Here is a 20,962-nt window from a genome sequence, read left to right as displayed (position 1 = left end):
GAGGCAGAGAAAGAAAGGAAGAAAGGGAGAAAAACCAAGCATGGTCACTGCTTTGATATTTCAGATTGCTGTGTCTCTTTTCTCGCTCAGTTGACTTAGACGCATCGGAGATAATGAAGACTCGGAACCTGAGCATCTTAGATGGATAGCTGACCCACCTCTTGCTGGAGCAGTACAGATAAAGTGAGCCTGCGTTAATCTCTGCCTGCTTGCCTTTTCTCTCTCCTTCACTAGCACTTAGTCTTTTCATCCCCCAATGTGATCATTCTTCAGATTCAGCCCTGGTCTTGCTTATTCTTGTTCTTTTTTCCAAATTCGTTGATCTCTTTCACTTAGACGCGCAGTGCAACACACAAATCGACCTCAAATTGTCTCCTTAGTTTCAGTCCGTATTTACATACCAATGTCCCAGTCACCTCAAACCAACAAATGTAAAATAAATCCTATCACCAAAGGCAGGTTTCGGAAGTGTCTGATTTGCTAGCGCTCGGATAAATACATTTCAAACCAGAACACAATTAACAAAAACTAGCTGACTTAAGAATGGGAGACGTTATTATATTTGCATATGAATGTTTTCCTCTTATTTACACAAGTGGGATTTGCACATATTTCCAGGAACTTTTAGGGTAATGACTGTTTTGGAGCAGAATCCATTATTATAGACACTTCCCCAGTGTACATCAGAGCAATAAAAAGTGATATAAACTATTCCATATATAAATTTTGGGGAGAACTACTTCACAACAACTTGCCTTCTTGTAAATGACTGTCACTAGTTGATGTTCAGGATAATTGAACATTCCGCATTCAATTAATAGCAAACCCTGATCTAATTTGGATCAAAAACAATTGATGTATTATTTTAAGATGTAATTCACATACCAGAAAATTCACCCCTTTAAAGTGTAAAATAAAGTCATTTTTTAGTATATTTACAAAGTTGTACAGTTATCACCACTGTCGAATTCTAAAAATTTTCATCACTCCCAAAAGAAACCCCATCTTCATTAGCATATATCCCCTACAACCACTAATCTATTTTCTGTCTCTATGGATTTGCCTATTCTGGACATTTTATGTAAATGGAATCACAATATGTGGCATTTTGTGTCTGATTTCACTTACCATAATGTTTTCAAGATTTGTCCATGTTGTAGCATGTATCAGTTCTTCATTCCTTTTTATGGCCAAATAATATTTCATTATATGGATATATGCCATTTTAATCCTCATAGACACATGGGTTATTTCCACTTTTGACTATTATGAATAATGCTTCTGTAAACATGCTTGTGTAAAATAGGGTAATTCTGTTTAACTTTCTGCGGAACTACAAAACTGTTTTTCAAAGTATAGCTGCACCATTTTACATTTCTGCTGGCAGTGTATGAGGCATTCAATTCCTCCACATTCTCAACAACACTTGTTATTGCCTGTCTTTTTTATTATAGCCATGCTAGTGGATATCGACGTTATCTCATTGTGGTTTTGATTTGCATTACGCTTATGACAAAAGATGTTGAGCATCTTTTAATGTGCTTATTGGTCATTTGTGTATCTTCTTTGGAGAAATGTCTATTCAAGTCCTTTGTTCATTTCTTAATTGGGTTGTCTTTTTTTCATTGAGTTGTAAGAGTTTATGTATTCTAGGTATAAGTCCTCTATCAGATACATGATTTGTAAATATTTTCTCCCATTCTGTGTATTGTTTTTTCACTTCCTTGATAGTGTCCTTTGGGACTTCATTTTAATCCTGAAAGGTGTTGGGGTTTGTCAAAAGCTTTCTCTGTGTCTATTGAGATGAGCATGTGTTTTTTTTCCCTTCTATTAATATTGTTACTTTTTGGATGTTGAACCAACCTTGCATTCCTATAATAAGTCCCACTTTGTTGTGGTACATAATCTTTTTATATGGTGCTGGATTTGGTTTGCTAGTATTTTGTAGAGGATTTTTGCATCTATAGTTATAAGGGATATTGGTCTGTAATTTCCTTTTCTTGTGATGTCTTTGTCTCATTTTGGTATCAGGGTCATGCTGAATTCATAGAATGAGTTATGAAGTGTTCCCTCTTCTATTTTTTGGAAGAGTTTGTGAAGGATTGGTGTCAATACTTTTCATCAGTGTATCCATCTGATTCTGGACTTTTCTTTGTGGAACATTTTAAATTCCTAATTCAATCTTTTCACTTGTTACAAGTCTATTAAGATTTCCTATTTCTTCTTAAATCAGTTATGATAGTTTGTGCTTTTCTAGGAATTTGTCCATTTCAGCTAGATTATCTAATTTTTTGGCATGCAAATGTGTGTATATAGTATTCCTTTATATGCCTTTTCATTTATGCAAAACCAGTAGCAATATCCCTTTCTTCATTCCTGATTTTAGTCATATGAGTATTCTCAGTATAATTTTTAAATTCCCAAGGTTGCATATTAATATATTCTTGTAAAAATTCAAACATTGCAGATAAAACTAAAGCCTCAATTGCTACCCTCAGCCCCACACCCTCCTCAGAGGTAACTCCACTATCAGTTTGGTATAGCATAGTTATTATGTAGCATAATTACATAGTTAAGCCAGTATATTAGTTTTCTATTGCTGCATAACAAATTACCATAAATTTAACAGCCCGAAATAACACCAATTAATTACCTTACATTTTCCATTAGTTAGGAGTTCAGGTATGTGTTAGCTGAGTCTCAGCTCAGGGTCTCACCAGGCTGATATCAAGGTATTGTTTGGGGCTGCTATTTCATCTGAGGCTTTGTGTCTTTTCCCAAGCTGAGTGGTTGTTGGCAAAATTCAGTTCCTTGTAGTTGTAGGACTAAGGTCCCTGCTTTCTTGCTGGCTGTCAACCAAGAGCCTTTCTTAGTTTTTAGAGCCTACCTGCTGTTCTCTGCTACATAGTAGTTAGCTCCTTAAAGGCCAGTGGGAGAGCTTTTATGGTTTCAGTTCTCTCTGACTTCTGTCTCTGACCTCTAGATCCAGATTTAAAGAGCTAGGTCATGCCTATCCAGAGTAAATCTCCCTTTTGATGAACTCAAAGTGAACTGATTGGGGACCTTAATTACATGTTTGTCATATAATATAACCTCATTGCAGAAACGATACCCTATCATATTCATAAGTCCTGCTCTCATTCAAGGGAAGAGACTTATACAGGGCATGCACGCCATGGGATGGAAATCTTTGTATCCATCTTAGAATATGGCCTTCAACAGCCAGCCATAAGAACTGTGTAAGTAAACAATAGTGGTAATTGATAGGGCCTTTTATAACCAATATAAATTGTTTGAAAATGTAGTATGTTCATGGTTGGCAAATAATAATGACATTAGTTCCATGGCAATGGGACTTTCCTATCTTCAAGTAGGAAAGATGGTAACACAGGCAGAAAAATCACATGATGCTAAACAAAAGAAAACCATCTTTGGTTTTAAAAGAATTCAGTTTGCCATATATCTTTTGCCTAGGCCTTCAGAGCAACCTTTGCCCAACATCAATCTGACAATTGCTTTTCCTTCTAACTTATTTAGGTAGGTCAAGAATTTGCTTCTCTCCCCATCCATTAGTGTAAAGTTTAATGCTCCACTAAACTTGCCCCTTTCTTTGCTTTTTGTGTAGGACTGGGCACAATGAGGCGGCAGTAATGTTTTGTGACTTGGTTAACCAGGTGATTACCCCTTTTTAGTGGGACTAACGTCTGGCCCAGGTCTTCGGGGGTGGAGCCTAGGGTGTAGAGCTGTAGGTCACCATTAGGAGGAGTTCCCACAAACCTCGGCTCCGTGTTTTTAGTGTTTCTGGACCGCTCTTTCTCGCAGCCCATCTCTATGGTTTGTGTTGTGTTTTATCCGGAATAGGCGGAGTTTCCGGTTCCGGTGGGGCCGTCCCTAGCGGCGGTGATGGAGGCTACGGCGGCGGAGGCTGCGGCCTCAGGCTCTGGAGAACCCCGGGAAGAGGCTGAAGCCCCCGGCCCCGCCTGGGATGAGTCCCAACTGCGCAGTTATAGCTTCCCGACTCGGCCTATCCCGCGTCTGAGTCAGAGCGATCCCCGGGCAGAGGAGCTTATCGAGAATGAGGTAGGGGGCGGGGCCGCGTCCGAAGCGGGTGGGGGAGGGAGCAGGTTGAGAGGAGAGGTCAAAGGCAAACGGTGATAAAAGTGAGGAACTGGCAAGGCTGTGGACTAGGGTCTGACGGTAGCTTGAGAGGGAAGCGATTAATTACCTTAAATCGATAAATGGGATTTGAGGGGCTCGTGTTGGTTAACAGGAGAAATTATTCTCAAGTTGGGTAGTGGTTGGAATCATGGGACAGGAATCCACCAGCTTCTTGGGACAGCTTCATTTGTTTTCACCTGGTGTTTTTGCTTAGGAGCCTGTGGTGCTAACAGATACAAATCTTGTGTATCCTGCCCTGAAATGGGACCTTGAATACCTGCAAGAGAATATTGGCAACGGAGACTTCTCTGTGTACAGTGCCAGTACCCATAAGTTCTTGTACTATGATGAGAAGAAGATGGCTAATTTTCAGAACTTTAAGCCAAGGTCTAACAGGGAGGAAATGAAATTCTATGAGTTCGTTGAGAAACTGCAGGATATACAGCAGCGAGGAGGGGAAGAGAGGTAAGTTCCCAGATGTTGGTTTTACGTTGGCTCTAAAGCACTATTTTCCTTTCCTTGTGCTTGTTCAAGAACATAGAGTAGTCGGATGAGTTCTCTAGATTGAGGGAGGAGGGAATGATGAGACTTGAACCGTTCTGTGTCGTTTTCATAAAGTGAGAGCCGCAGTTGCCTAAAAGGACCGGTCAGGTAGGTGAACAAAATGAGTGAAGCTGGGTAAAAACTATGATGAGGCTGAATGCATACACCCTGTTCAAAGTGAGAAGTCATTACTTAATTCACTTCCATTTGGGAGTGCAGTCTCAGGGTAGCCAGATATTCTGATTTTTGAAGAGAAGCCAGAAATCAGGATATTTAAGTAAAATCTTTCAGATTTTTAAATGTGAGCAGCAAATTTAGATTTTTAAAAATGCTGCAGAGTGCCAAACAAAAATGTTTCATTTGATTTATACAGCAGCGAGGAGGGGAAGAGAGGTAAGTTCCCAGATGTTGGTTTTACGTTGGCTCTAAAGCACTATTTTCCTTTCCTTGTGCTTGTTCAAGAACATAGAGTAGTTGGATGAGTTCTCTAGATTGAGGGAGGAGGGAATGATGAGACTTGAACCCCGAGACTGCCAGTTGCACCCTGTGTCCTAAGATATTAGGCTGGCTGGGGACAGTTCAAGCTGAAAAGTTGTGTAAATTGTTGTGATCCTGGGGCGAAGGATATCAGGATCTTCTAGTTTAGGGAAGACAAGATTAGATTGACATTGGGGGGGTGGGCGGGGAGGAGGAGCAGGGGAAGGGTATTGATGTTCCATGTTGTACTAGTGATAGCAAACACAAGACACACATACACGGGAATGATTCTTTCTCTCTGCTTTTATCCCTATTTATGAGGACAGCCTCTTAGGTAGGTCTCAGACAGTATTCAGTCTCATACTAGAACATTGCATCTGAGGAGTTGCTTTCACTAAGTACTTCATGGTGATTGACCATCTCCATCTCAAATTTGGTACCCAACCCTGGGCTTCTCTCTAGTCTCCTGCCTCAGTTCTCTTCCTGACTCCCTGTTATCAGTATACGGCTAAATTAATGCATTTGAAATATCTTTTTCCCATCTTCCTGACACTTAGTTGTCATAATGATAGAACTTTGACTAAAACAGTTTCTAAAATCTGAACCATGATTGATTTGTTATTTATATCTCATGAAGACTGGTTTACTTGAATCATCTCATACATTAATTTCTCAAAATTAACACAGCATGCATATATGTACATGCACACATACACACATCCAGTGTTCAGACAGATCAATTTAAGCAGTGCTGGTGGAGTGTAATTCCATTCAGTGAACATATGTGGGTCACCTGGAAGAGGCTGTGCTCTGACATCATCATTTTCACTTTGGGATCCAGATTGCCCCAGCAGCTGCTGTTTGAAACTTTGCAGTTGCTGTGGCAGAGGGAGAAGATGCAGTGGTAGTGTGTACTGGTTCTTAAAATTATAGTTTGGAAGCAACATAAGTCACTTCTGTGGACATTTCATTGGCCAAAGCAAGTTAAATAAGCAATCCTGGTTTCAAGGGGATACAGAAGAAAAATTTCCCACAATGAAGGGAACTAGTTCTGGGTGAACAGTAATATGATCTATCACAGTGGCCATTAAGGGCCATTGGGGATGTCTTGGGCCCTGAGAGTCTCTGCATCAAGACTGATTCATCATTCTGAGGTCTGTGATAGGCTTTGAGGAGTCTGTGAAATTGTGTGAAAGTTCTGTGTATACCTGCATTTTTATAGGGAACCTTCCTTGGATTCTTAAAGGATTTATGCTGTGACCAGAAAAAATTAAGAATTACTTTTTTAAAATAAAAAATTTGGTATTGAACAGAGCTCAAAGAAGGATAAGTAAGGATTCAATTCTGTGAGAACCTGTGTTGGTTAAGATTCGTGTCACTGTAGCTCTTCTCTGTGGGACATGCTGTTGTGAGTTTGGGCTTAAGTTTCCAGATGTGGGGAGGCCCTGCCAAAGGACCATGTGTACATGCACTAATGGGGTCTTCTTGGGGAACATAGGTTGTATCTGCAGCAAACACTCAATGACACTGTGGGCAGGAAGATTGTCATGGACTTCTTGGGTTTTAACTGGAACTGGATTAATAAGCAACAGGGAAAGCGTGGCTGGGGACAGCTGACCTCCAATCTGCTGCTCATCGGCATGGAAGGTAAGAAATTTTTCAGAGAGCAGCATAGCTTGGAGTCATACAAACCTGGTTCCTAATCCTGTGCCCACCATTTATTCACTCCATGACTTAGAGCAGTCACTTTCTCAAGCCTCAGTCTCCTCATCTGCAAAAGGAACACAGTATCCTACAGTTATGAAGATTAAATAAGAATGTATGTTAAGTCTTTAAGCTAGTTTCATGTACTCTAAAAAGGAAGTTTTTTCCCTTCTTCAGTTGCTGTATGTGTATACTTAGATATTTCTGAAATACTGCTCTGTATTGGATCTGTCTGTATTCAGATTTTTATCTCAGTAGAAGGAGGAAAATTATTTTTTCAATATAAATTGAACCTTGTCTTCTGAATAGATAATACACGTACAGGGTTAAATTCAAAAGATATAAATAGATATGTAATGATAAATCTTCCACTCCTGTTTTCCAGCCTCCCAGTTCCCTGCACTGAAGGCACCTCATGTTATTCATTGTTTGTGTCTCTAGAGAATTTTATGCATACATAAACAAATATGTGAATATGTTCTTTTTTTTTTTTCTTTTTGAATAAAAGATTCCTTTAAATTCCAATCAGGAGGAAGAGCTTACTTATCAGCCAGGAACATTGTTTCATTTTTATTTTTATTTCTAGCACTAGCTCAGTGCCAGGCCCATACTTAGTAAGTGGTGAGTAAATTGGGTTGAACAAGAAAGCAGAGTAATTATTCATTGTCATTCACCACTGGGCTCTGAAGTATCTTCTCCCCCTTTGATTGTTCTTTCTTCAGCTTCAGCTTAAAACTGCCCTTTTGAAGCCAGCTCCTGGTTCCCCTGCCAGGAGCCAGTTCTGGTTTACCTGACTGCATTTTTCTGTTGCCTTTTTATCCTGTGGTGGAGTGCAAGGAAGCGAATCTGTCAGGTAGAGATGAAAGAGCAAATCCCCTTTGAGGATGCACAGGAACTCTCAGCACTTAAGAAAGCAGCTGTCTTGGCTCACCTTGGTGGACCTGGGGAATTTTCTAAATGCCATGGCCTGTAGAGTGCCCTTCAGCTCTCAAGGATTACACAAAGGATAAATAACAGACATGGCCTCAGTTATAAAGAGTAGATGGAGCATACACACACAAAGGCAGAACTAATTCAGGATGGCATTTGAAATAATTTGTCTTATCTAGATTATACAGCACTCTTTAGAAATTTGATATGCTTCCTCCTGTGAGAATCAATAGTTCCAGTGTTGCTCTAAGAAGTGTTGCATCCCATAGGTGTGTCAAAGTGGGAGGAAAGGTTGAGAATCTTGAGCTCCAAAAGAGCTACCCAAAGCAAGTACATACTTAGGCAACTTAAATGACCATTTATCCTTGACAAATAAGATCACGCATGCATTGTTGATACCATTCATTTCAGTTGTTTCTAACTCTTGTTTTGCTGCCATTGAATTCTTGCCATAGTCAATAAGAGTATAATTATATATTACTTTGCTAGACTTGTGGGTATAATTTTGATGTGCCGTTGCTTCCAGTAAGGAAAGCATTTAAGCCATCACTTAAGAAAGTCTACTTTGCTAATTGATTCTGAGTCCTAATCATGAGTCTTATTTCTGGTTAAAAGTATAACACCTAATTTGCTGAGTCGTAATTGCCATCTCCTTGATTCTACTTGAAATTTTGATTAGGAATCCTGAGCTGAGAGGGCAGGATGGGTTTCTTTCTAGCACTGGGCCCTGTTCTAAGAAAATGTCTTTCTTTCTACAGGAAATGTGACACCTGCTCATTATGACGAGCAACAGAACTTCTTTGCTCAGATAAAGGGCTACAAGCGATGCATTTTATTCCCTCCGGATCAGTTTGAGTGCCTCTACCCATATCCTGTTCATCACCCATGTGACAGACAGAGCCAGGTGAGTTCATGTGATCCGAGGAGGGCATAGAACTCTTTGGGGAGCCAAGGCTGGAATGTCTTCCCCCTTTCCCTATGGTGGTATGCCAGGTTTGGACAAACTTAGAGGATAATTTCACAATGTAGCTCATTTATTCCAGGCCCCTGTGGTAGTCCCCAGATGTTTATAAGTATGAATACCACCATAGAGCTGATTCTAGAGATGATGCTGATGGAGTTTGATTGGGTTCCAAGTTCATGGAACAAAATGTGTATGTCTCCATTGGATTAAATAATTGTTGTTTTCTTTTGTTGTGGATGCAACTTTTTGATGGAAAGAAGGGCAAATAGCACTGAGATATGTTACTTAATGTCTTCTCTGGATCCAAGCGGGGTATATGGTTGGCTTTGTGGCCAACCAGAGAATTCTGTTTCTTTTTCGAGGTGAAAGTTGCCTAGCTACTACATGTAGGAGTGTTGGCTGGTTTGAATATATCTTTAGGAAAAAGTTTGTGAAGGTTGGGTGAAGGATGAGTCCTCATTCCTCATCTGCCGGCCATGAGTAAGGTTTCTAACCTGAAAGCTATGATGATTGGCTTCTAACCTCAGGAGCACTGAGGCCTCGGATTCTTTTTCACTCAACATTTAAGTATGGCCTGTCTTACATCATTCTCAGAGAGTGTATGTATGTTTAATATGTGTTGTGTCTTCTGCTGGATATAAATTCTGCAGACATTTTTGAAACTTTTTTTTTTGACTACCAGAGTAACTAGCACATAAAAATTTGGTGATGTTTTTTTTTTTCTTTCTCTTGAACCTCTCAGGTGGACTTTGACAATCCTGACTACGAGAGGTTCCCCAATTTCCAGAATGTGGTTGGTTATGAAACAGTGGTTGGCCCTGGCGATGTTCTTTACATCCCAATGTACTGGTGAGGAGGTGGCTGGGACTGGGGTTCTTGGGAGCTTACTTTTCCAGTCCCTGGAAAGCCTTATTTGTGTCCCTTCTGAGTTGTGGCAGGATTGGCCTTATGTTATCTACAGGAAGGTTGGCATATCCAGATGTGAGCATACTGAACATGGGGGAAATGATAGCCCTGTCTCCTCAGGTCCAAACTGGTCCCAGAGGTTCTAGGCTGGAGAAACTGTTCTTGGCTCTTTGGTATTTAGAGATCAAATACATTGCCTCAAGCCTCAGGGTGTGTTTGCCTGAATGAGCAAAGATACTGTCTTCATTGTTTCCCTTAGCTGGACTCTAATTATTCATTCTTTTCTCTGAAGAGTATTGGTGGCAAACAGTAGCCTATTTATTTTCTTGCAGGTGGCATCACATAGAGTCATTACTAAATGGGGGGATTACCATCACTGTGAACTTCTGGTATAAGGTGAATATGTTTTGTTTTTTTTTTTCCTAGATGGGACTGGGGTGAGGTAGGTGTAATAAATTATTTGGAGGCAGGGTGGGGAGGTTGGCTATCTTTGGAAGTGATTCCCAGGTCTTTGGGGGAGATGAAGAAGGATGGGCTTGAACTGTGTTTCTAAGAAGGGAGGATGGTACTCGGAATAGGGGATGACACAAGCCTTCTGTTAAAGGCATTTCCTGAGCTGCTGCTTCCTTTGCAGGGGGCCCCCACCCCTAAGAGAATTGAATATCCTCTCAAAGCCCATCAGAAAGTGGCCATAATGAGAAACATTGAGAAGATGCTTGGAGAGGCCTTGGGGAATCCACAAGAGGTATGTGGCTGCCCCAAGGTGGCACTCTTATAGTTCGTTGGGCAGTGACCAGGGAAAGTCAGGATTGGTGTCACATTTTCCATAGCACCTGTGTTTCAGTATCTGGTGTCTTCATAGAGGTTATGGGTATGTTCAGAAAATCCTTGTTTTCTGGTGAGAGCTGGATTTGATTGGCAGATCAATTATATTCTATTCATGCTAGTGGTAATGTCCCCCATGGGGCTTATGTGCCAGCTAGGGACCCCTGAAGGGATTATTCTAGAATGAGACGCGAGCAATAAAGCATCTCCTCACACTCTCCTAGCTGTGCCAAGGCTGCTCTAGGTAATATTGAGGCCCCGCTTCCCACACAGGTGTACCAATGACCCATCAAGTAAATGGGGAAGGTTTGTATTTATAACACTCTTGCCTCCATCCTGTGGATAGCATCAGCATCTAGACGACCTGTGGGGTTTGGAGATGGCACTAGCCCCAGTTGCAGGTGACCTTTTCAGGATATAGAGGCATGTAACATTCCTAAGACACATTTATGAAACATTCAGACAAACACTTGAGTGTTTGGGGATTATTAATTATTAGCTCCATTGACTTGTCTGTCAATTTGGTGCTGCTTATAGATATAGGGTATTGTGAGAGGGAAGATAATAAAAGATGGACCCAGAGTAGAGGGCAATGTCCCAAAATACTGGGTTCATCTCCAGGAAGAGAATTGGTTAGAGGGTTTACAAGATTGAATGAAAGCCTAATCTCTGCCTTTGGCTGAATATCGAATGTCTCCAGACACACCCCCGTCCGGCTCCAGGATCAGGGAATAGGCAGTTCTGACTGGCTCCTCATGTCTCTTCACAGGTGGGGCCCTTGTTGAACACAATGATCAAGGGCCGCTACAACTAGCCTGCCAGGAGTCGAGGCCTCCTGCCAGGTGACTGCTAGCCCGTCCACACCGCTTCATTGATGAGGACAGGAGACTCCAAGCATTAGTATTGCACGCAGCACTTAATGGACTGGACTCTTGCCATGGCCCTGGAGGCAGGTGTTTGGGGCAAGGCAGGGTGGTTGGCACTCCACTCCCATTTGGAGGGACTTCTTACCCTTGCCTCTGTGCCCCAACACCTTCCCTCTCTGCCCCCCCTAAAGTCCTGCATTCAGTGTGTGGAGTCCCAGCTTTTGGATGTCATCATATCTGTGTGTCAGTCTGTCAACCTCAAGATGTGTGTGCATGTTACGTGCATGCACACGCATGTGTGTATCTTTCTTGGGCCCTCCTGGGTCAGGACGCCACTTCTGGCTCTCAGCCCTATTTCCTGCAACTGCTCAGTGCCTCAGTCTGAGAGAGGAGACACTCTTGGATGCCCACTACATCTGGGCTGTAGGGCCAGAGCTATCCTGATCCTTAGGTCAGTCAGCCTCTTTTCTGGTTTCACAGAGTCAGGTTCTAGGCTGGGTGGGGATGGCTCCTGCGACTATAATGGGAGAGTGAGAGGGAGGCTTCCCTTCAAAAGCCTAGAGAGCATCCTATGAAAGAGAATTAGACAGGGTTCCAACTTGGACCTTCTTGCTCAAGCCATATATAGAAAAGAGCCTTGGGACCCAAGAACCAAGGACTGTGCGTAAGTTCCAAATTTCAGACACACATAGCTTCTCTCTTTCAGCACCAGCTCTTGATCCCTGTGCCGAGTACTAAGGGAGTCCTAGCAGTGGCTTCCCTGGGTTCAAGAGGTGCAAGCTTCTGTGTGGATGTGTGTGTGTGCGCGTGTATTCACACTGGCCTGCCTCTGCTTACCAAGTTTCTCTACTGCTTAACCTTGTCCAGTGGGACATACAGTGGAAACCCCAGGGCAGTACTGCCTGATCTAACCTAAAGCTTTTAAACTCAGTTTTAGCCATTGGATGTTGGTCAGCTTTCACTGCAACCTGCCTGAGGCTGATGCTAGAGCCTCCAGGTCCTGCGACTCTCCTGCCCAGGGCACATTCTCTACGCCTGTGGAGCTTTCCGGCTGAGTAGACAAAACGGGGTCAAGCTTAGGTAGCTAACTCGTTGTGTGTCATCCACCTCACAGCAAGGACAAAAATGTTGCCTTGTTTCTTAAAGCTAGCGCCTCTGTCAGACCCCATGCTAATGTTCCACAAATACCCTCAAAAGTTGGGGCAACAGGTGGAGCAGAAGTGGCATTTCCTTTTTGTTCCATAGTTACTCATGGGAACCCCATTTAGGGCTGCAGCTTACAGCTGGGCAGCTGTACACTGCACAACTTGAAGGGCCATCATTCACATTTATTCAGTGGAAGTGGGCCCCTAGAATTGGGCAATGTGGTGGCCCTGTGTTTTGTCACCTCCACTCCCATCTCCATGCCCCTTCTCTGGAAGGAAAGAGGAGTTGGAGTCTCTGGGTTTGTTTTTTCCTTTTTTTTTTTTTTTTTTTTGGCCAAAGGTTTACTTCCAGTGTCTGAGCTATGGCTCCTACCTCCAGAGCTCAGTTTACAGTCACAGTGCACTGATGGACTGAGAGGACGTGTGTAGGTGTGTGCACCTGTGTGTGTGTGTTTTGGGGAGGGGTGTTTATTTTAGTACCCCGTTCTGGGGTTCTCTGATGCAGTGCGAGTGTGCAAACATGGTACCTTCTCAACTGTAGTTCTTTCAAATATAGCCAATGCTGGAAATGTGATTGCAGTGATGTCCATCCCTCCATCTCTTTGGGGAAAAAAGAGCACACAAAGAGAAAAGGCAGATGGAGGATAAACTTGACCACAGCCACACTGTGAAAGATAGTAGACTGTTTTCCTTCTCAGCAGGCCTGCATTCCTGGCTCAGCCCACAGAGATGTGGGTGATATGCAGCAGGGAGGTGTGTGCTTTTTAGCTGGTCCTTGCTGGGTCGTGTGCTGACACAAGTCTGACCTATGGTGACCAAGGGGCAGGCACCTTCACAGGACTGGTTCTGATGCTTGAGTACTATAATAGTGACCCCTGATTATTAGACACCTAAGACGGGTGTAGTGCTTTTATCTTTGTTCTTCACTATCCTACAAGGTAGGTATTCTCATTTTATAGCTGAAGAAATGGGCTCAGAGAGATTGATTAATGGCAATTAGGATTCGAATCTAGTGCTGTTTAGCTACAAACCCCCTGCTGTTCCTTTTCCACCAAAGTTTGTTGACTCTTACCTCCTCCCTTGTATGTCTATCCTCAGATCTCACCTTTCTGGGCAATGTCTAGTGTTGGTTGGCACGCTTAGCCCAAGAAGGTGCAGTGCGTAGTGAATGCTCTTGGTTCCAGCCAAAGACATCTGGGAAAAACTGCCAGGAAGCCATATTATGAGTAAAGAGTTCTGGAAGGAGCTATGGGGAGGGGAGACCTAGTTCTGGATCCCATTGTGTTACTAGTGTGTCCTTGAATAGGTCCCATAACTTCTCCCACCATGCTTCTGCATTGATAGAATTGAAGATCTAGTTCTAGATGATCACCAAGAAGCTTGATTCATGTTCTGCTGCATCCTTTTCCCCCAAGGAAGAGATCATGGCTCTTCCCTTCACTTACCTGGATTAGGGCCATTCAGGCTCCAATTCTACTTGGGGTGGAAAAAACATTTCTGCGTTGGTACTTACCCCTGTTGTGGAAGCAGGCACCAAGGGAAGGTGGGGGTCGGGGCCTCTATGGAGGTCAGCCATGATGCAGGATCCCATTTTTTTACACCAGCAGGTACAGAGAAAACTACTCTTCTGTGAAGTCAAATATTTGTTGGGGGGCTGGAGTTCGGGGTGGGAGGAGGGGCTGTTCTGGGCATCAGTTGAGCAGATGCCCAGGATGCCTGGGGGAGACCAGCTTCCCCTACAAATCAGAGCTCTAAATTGCAAGGTTTTTACCAACGTGAACAGTTGGGGGAAGTCGTCTGCTCTCATTTGCGTAATGGTTTCTGTCACTGGTGATTAGACACAGGATGAAGGAAAAGAAATTTGACAATTAGGAATGAGCGATCATTAATCTGAATCTGTTAGGAGACTGAGAGAGGAAGGATCCTTATCAATGGCCCAGCCCAGTGTTGGGAGACCCTCTCTCTGCCCCCTAGAGACTTAGGTTACCGACACTTTCATTGTTCCCACAAACAGGCTGAGCTGGTCTTTCTTAAGAAAGACTAGGTGGACCCATTCCCCAGCCTGAGGTTGCTACAGGCAGGAACCAACAAAGGGATAGAGAGATGGGTGTCAAATAGAAGCCTGGGGCAAAGGATAGTTTGGACAATGTTTCCTGTTTGCAAAAAATGTTTTTATAATCAACGCTCCAGATACCCCACCTGTGACAAATATTTGTTACATTCCAACACTGCAGGATGTGGAGAAATCCTCCAGGAGCTTCTTAGTTGGAGAGTAAACTACATAAAATAACTAGACGTTATGAAGCCATGTATTGTGTACCCTGTGAGGATAAGATTAGACACTCAAGGGAGGAAGTAGAGAGCAGGGAGCTCTTCCTCCAGGATCCGCTCAGCCTTGGGCTCCCAATGGAAGGACTCTTCACTCTGGGCCTCCCAGCAACATTGATTTTCTTTTTCCCCCCACAGTGCAGCTGTAGTTATTTGGAGGGCATTGAGGCTCCTACCCCAGTGTTAGAGCAGATATTAAGATGCTGAGAAGCCCAACTTAAAACTTCTCCAGGTCTATGTTCCTCTCCTCCCTCCTCTCTCTTCAAACTTCAAGGACAATATTAATTTGAACCAGTATTCCCCAGTTTTGTGACTCGTATTTGGTGAGTTTCTTAGACTAGAGGTTCCCGACAAGTGTTGGGGGGCAGTATGGCAGTATGCTGGTTCTTTGTCTTCTCTCAGAATGTGAACTTCCTGGATGGGGCTGTCTCACTCCCTTTGGTAAGTTTCCTATCTCTGGGTCTTTGACCCTTCAAAATTCAATGCAGAGTTTGGTAGGGCTGCAGGAAATGGCTTTCAGTGACCAGTTTTACCCAAACGGTGGATGCTGAGATGCACCTGTAAGTGCCTCATGGGGTTCCAGAGGCTCTGGTCTGGCTTGATTTCAGCCCTTGGCCTCGAGTCCCTGCCCACATCTCTGGTGTCCTTGCAAACTGCCTGCTCTAAAGAGATGTCTCAACTTACCTTTCCAGAGCTCCCCATTTCTCCTGCTCAGCCTCCCCCTGCGCAGGCGCTCTAGCAGCCCTTTCACCAGGGTCTTTTTTCCTAAACAGTTACCCTTTCATCAGAAGCTCCAGAATGCTAGTGTTTCCATGGACTTTATAGCTCCCTCTCCCCGGGGTCATCGCTGTTAATCTTAGTCCCTTTTCTTTTTTGACTTTGATAGTTTATTAATTGAAGGTTAGTCCATTTGTTCTATGTGTGCTCTGTCCTCTTGTCATTCTTTAGTCTGTTCCATACATCCCGGTTTAGCTTTTCTAACCCTGGTGGCCCTTTCCGCTAGGCTGCAGCCAGCTTTGTTTAATCCTCACCAGTCTTGGGATCCTCAGAACCCTGCTGAACACTTTTCGTGTATTTCTAGGGGAAGAAGCTGCAGATGTTAGCAGCCTTGAGGCCCAGGGGCCTGTTATCATTGAGGCCTCCAGAGATGTGTGAGGGGAGGGTACCTAGAGAGTCATGAACATTGGAGAACCAGTGAGGGGGTATTGGGCAGGAGACTCCCCAGGAGTGGCACCTGGCAAGCCAGAGTAGAAGAACTGAAGTTTGTTTCCATCTAAATGCATCTGTGTGCCTTAGGGTCCAGCAGTTAGGGGATGGTGGGCATTTTGTAAATGTCTCCTAATTTCTCTCAGGTGTTTTTGGCCATGCTCCAAGTCACCAGGTTGAGTTTACCTCTGCATTTCTGCATTTGCTGGAAGGAAACAGCATATTGAGTAGTCATATCAGGAGTGGAAACCTACAGTGAGCCGAGGCCCTAGAAGCCTGGGCAGCAGGAGAAAGGGACCCAGTGGTCAGCTTGTTCCCAGGCTGTCTCTTCACTCCTCCAAGTGTTTAAGTACAATAGCTGATTATGGGCCTTTTTCCCCACCTAAAATCTGGTCTTTAGGTAATATTTTGGGGTGGAGAATTTCTTTCTAACTTCCAATGAGAAACATTCTAGCATAGTGTTTATGAGCATGGATTTTGGAGTCAAATGTCTTTAGTTCAGATTTCTAGCATCGCTGCTTACCAGCTGGGTTTGACATTGATTGACTTAACCTGTCAGCCTCAGTTTCCTCAAGGGTAATGATATGTGTGGGAGGAAAGGGGTTGTTGAAAATATCTACCTCGGGGTGGTTGGATTAACTGAAACAATGTAAAGCTTTAGCACAGTGCCTGGCAAGCACTTAATAAATGGCCTGCTGGTAGTGGCGGTTATATTTTTTATGTGACTTATTCAGAAACTTGATTTTAGTGATTTCTAAGCAGATCTCCAGTGACTCTCCCTCTCAAGAAAAGCATGGGGAAGAATAAGGAAAATACCTTGGAGAAACCCATACTGAGCTGGGGGCAAAAGGCGCCTTGATACCTAAACTTGTCCTAGAGGGAAGGAAACGGAAATGTCGGGGCTCTTCTGCCTGGTCAGCCAGACTTTACTGCTCTTCATACCAGCCTGGAGCCAGGGCGAGAAGCTCTCTTTACACTGTGTCAGGGGCGAGGGCAGCTGAATGAGTTCCCACCACACCTGGAGAAGCTATTGCCAACAACTTCACACTGTGAGACACTGCAGCCATCAAATCGGGCCCCCTTCGTTCAATTTGATTCTCTGCCTGTCAGTGTATTTATATGTATTTTAAGATTGTTCTAGGTCAGAGGGGCATTCAAAAAAATATGAGACTGGGATCTTAATAACTACCATTTGTGGAGTGCCCCGGAGCATTTCTGGAAGACCCTGTGCTTGTTCCAACCCATGTGCTCTCAGTTCAGTGGGGGCAATAAGCACGCAATTAGCATTACACAGGCACAAAGGAAAGCACCTGACAAGCTCAGGTATTCACCATAGGCTTCCTGCAGGGAGTAACGTACTTTAAGCTGAACCTAGAAGGTAACCAGGGGTTAGGGAGTGGTAAAAGGCATAAATTTCTCCTTTGAGTTCTGTCAGTCCCAGAACAAACTCTCCTTCGTGTTTAAGGGTTTTGTTAATCATTCCTGGGAAAGAGCTAGGTGATGGACCTCAAAAAGAAGAAAGCCCTTTGGTTAGTCACAGAATCTTTGAAAATCATTTTGGTTGCTGGGCCAGATTTGTCTTGGAGTAGATGGACTTGCTCATTTGTGGTGCCTACACTGCCCCCTTCCTCAGAAGACTGGCCTCTGGGGCCATCTGATACCTTACTTGGAGGAGATGCCGGACCCAGTTAACTCGGACCTCGGCCCAAGGTATATTCTGGCTGCCTTGAATTCTCAGCTTCTTCCATACTGATCTCTTAGGTTCTGCCCTATTCTCTGCTGCTTCCCTCTTCCCCACTATGAACCAGTCCTTTCTGCAGTCCCCCTCTAGCCATATACATCCTCTTTCCTCTGACCATGATCCTTAGTCCCATGGGTGAAGAAGACCCCTCTTTAGCTTGCGCTAAGCCATTTCTGGACTGCAGGCCATTCTGTAGTCAGCTTGCATTTACCTCTTCGCTTCTAGATTTCTTTGGCCCTAGAAAATTTTGCTATATTTTATTTTATTTGCTTAAAACCTATTCACTTGGTGGTGAGGTCAGTCCTGCCCTTCAAGGAAGTTCTGCTCCTTAACCCAAAATCTAAGCTACATCTAGCTTAGGTTTTTTACCTCGAGTATATAGTGTAGAATGCAATATAGGTAGTGGTTGAGAATGAGAGCTTTATATAGCTGCCTTTGCATTCTAGATCTGTCATTCTATGTGACCTTGGGCAAATGGCTACCTGAAACTCAACTTCACATGTATGGGTGTAATAGTACCTACCTTGTCAGGGTCACATGAAATAAAGTATGTTAAGAAAGGCTTAGCAGAGTAACTTCCATATCAGTCATCACTGGCTTCCAGTGGTCCCAACCTTTCTCTCTTTCAAAGCCTCTACCTCTCCAAGCTTTCTGACTTAAGTTCCTGCTTCTAGTCTTAGGGCGAGTCTAGTTGTCAGCTTATAAACAGAGCAGAGGTGTGAGCATAAACTTTCCTGTTCAAGTTATCAGTCTCTACCCTTACTTAGGGACCTCTGACTCAAGGACAAGTTCAAACCACCTTTACTGGGAAATGGTGTTCAATAATTTCTATAATATTAAAAATCCCTGAAACAGGTCTTGAGCAGAAGCAGAGCCCTAGGCTCTAGGTTACCACCTAATCCCCAGAAGAACAAAGGGTGTCTGTGGAGGACACAGTGTGGCTGAGTGGAAAGAACACAAGGTTCAGGGGCAGTGAACCTACATGTGAACCTCAGATGTATTTTTCATAGGCTGGGTGATTGGGGCCATATTGGTCTGTCTATGTTTCAGTCCCTTCATCTTTAAAATTGGTTAATAGCACTGCTACCTTCCATACAGGGTTAATAGGATGAGATATGTGAAAATGCTGTCTAAAATGAACACCATATGTTTGTTGTTGGGTGGGGGTTTAGGAGAACTTTTCCATAGTGAGTGGGTCACAAGAGTTGCAGGAGTTCACAGATTTGCTCATCCTGTATTTTTAACAGGAAGTAGTAAAGCAGCATTTCCCACCAAAACCCTGTTCTTTCACTCTGCCAATATTTGACTAGTAAGGATTTTGTTTTGATTTAAGAAGGAAAAGCAGTGTGGTGAGAAAGGGTATACGTTTTGGAGTTATATGGACTAGGTTTGAATCTTGGTTTAACTGATAAGATGACTTATCTCTGAGCTTTGATTTCTCAACAGATCCCCTCATGTGGCTATTGGGAATGAATAAGACATCAAGTGAAACAACCCAGTGCCTAGGGCCTACCTAGTAAGTGTCCAATAAACGTTAATTCCCTTTCTTTCATTTCTGTTCCCCCTAGAAAGCATCCAGTTTACCCAGTATAAAGGGGACTCAGTTGTCCACACCTTAATGTAAACAAGTAGTATCAGATTTCCCTTTTGTAAGGTGAGATCAGTTGCCCTAAAAGAATTGGAGTGTGAGGGCGATGAGAAGAATCATGGAGAAGGAGGCAGAAGTCTGCAATATTGGTGAGGAAGTAGGGATCCTGTGGTCATCTAGTTGACATGGGGGTGGGTGAAGAAAGGATGATGAAAAAAGAAAAAAAGGTGGGTGCTGAGTGCTAGAGGGTGAAGCCAATCAAGGGGGAGGGGCAGTGTGGAATGGAAGATGGGACTGTGACCTAAGGGCGAGGAGACCAGAGTTCTGCCGGAGAACCTCAGGAATTGTGACTACAAGTCAGAGTTGTGAGAGAAGGCCTGCACTCAACCAGCTGTCATTTCAATACCTGTAAGGGTGCGGTTCTCTCAGAAAGGAAGAATCTAGAAAGAATGCAGAAATCATTAAGACGGAAAGACTTCTGAGTGTTTTCAGGGCCAAGGCAATGTACCTCCCAATCAAGGTATATGGCAGCCTAGGTAAGGTTCTAGACTTCTGAGAAAATGCAGTTAGGTACTGAAGGGTATTAAACCCAGGCATATGAGCTGGGTGACCCCACCTCTTTAAGTAATGGAGGTTCTGTGATTGGGCCCTCACAGGCCGCAAATAGGATTTTCTAGATCCCTTCTTGGAATCCAGTCTGTGGCCTAAACCTTCTTTCTGGCTGCTTTGCAACCTCAACCATCCGAGAAGGCAACCTCCAAAATATGTGGGGCAGCATCACTTGTTTCCTTGATAGGTAAGCATCTTTAATACAGGAGGACTTAGACTGAGGGATCGACATATTTAAGAACATCAAACCTACAGCATTGCTGTGTGTGCTTTACAGTTTGTATCTTAAATCCTTGACGTGGAAGAGAATTTGCTTCTAAGTTTGACAGGTTGACCTTGTAATGTCAACTAAAGAGTGCCGAGTATTTCGACTTGAATTTTAAGTTGAAATCTTGCTAAGTTCCTGTATAGTTTTAGAACACTTAAATGATTTAAGATGTGCTGTATTTATAAACTTAATTTATGCGAGATATAGTAATTAAGTACTTGGGAAGGTTTGTTTTAGATAAATGAAGTCCTTAAGGAAATCAAACATTAACCTTATATTAAATCAAACTTTTTTGTTTCATAAGCAAAATAATAAGGTTTGTAGAAATTGAACTTAAAAGCTTAGACAAGAACTAGGATTTTGAATATGTAACTTTGAAAATTGAATATAACTTTTAAAACCAATGTGATTTCTGGGTAATTATTTCTATACAGAAAAGTAACCCTCATGGATATCAAAAAAATCACAGGGAAACTAAATGTAGTGTTACCACAAACCCAGGTGTCTTAGCTCTCGAAGTATCAGGCAACTGGCAGCAGTTAAGATGGCAGCCTACAGACATGTTTTTGAAAGCTTTTTAATTCGTTGGCAACATTTAAGATAAACTTTCATCTAAAATAAAAAAAAAAAAAGATTTCTGGCTTATTTGGAAAAGCAGAAGATCTGGCAACAATAAAATCACATTTCCCATATGCCTACAGTTC

General features: G+C 43.1%; 1 protein-coding gene across 1 annotated transcript; it reads left to right on the top strand.

Moving 5' to 3' along the window:
- Nucleotides 1–3: 3 nt before the first annotated feature.
- Nucleotides 4–20,662, top strand: HIF1AN (hypoxia inducible factor 1 subunit alpha inhibitor). The gene is made up of 9 exons (XM_039871503.1): nt 4–183; nt 3,862–4,080; nt 4,373–4,623; nt 6,677–6,825; nt 8,571–8,716; nt 9,519–9,625; nt 10,015–10,078; nt 10,317–10,427; nt 11,277–20,662. Exons 2-9 carry the CDS (start codon nt 3,904–3,906, stop codon nt 11,319–11,321), a joined length of 1,050 nt encoding a protein of 349 aa, XP_039727437.1. The 5' UTR covers nt 4–183; nt 3,862–3,903; the 3' UTR covers nt 11,322–20,662.
- Nucleotides 20,663–20,962: the final 300 nt, after the last annotated feature.

The sequence above is a fragment of the Pteropus medius genome, unplaced genomic scaffold (assembly GCF_902729225.1).
Source record: "Pteropus medius unplaced genomic scaffold, Ma_sr-lr_union100, whole genome shotgun sequence".
NCBI classification, from domain to species: domain Eukaryota; kingdom Metazoa; phylum Chordata; class Mammalia; order Chiroptera; family Pteropodidae; genus Pteropus; species Pteropus medius.
Note: the sequence above shows the minus strand (reverse complement) of the source record. Positions and strands in the feature narration are given on the sequence as shown.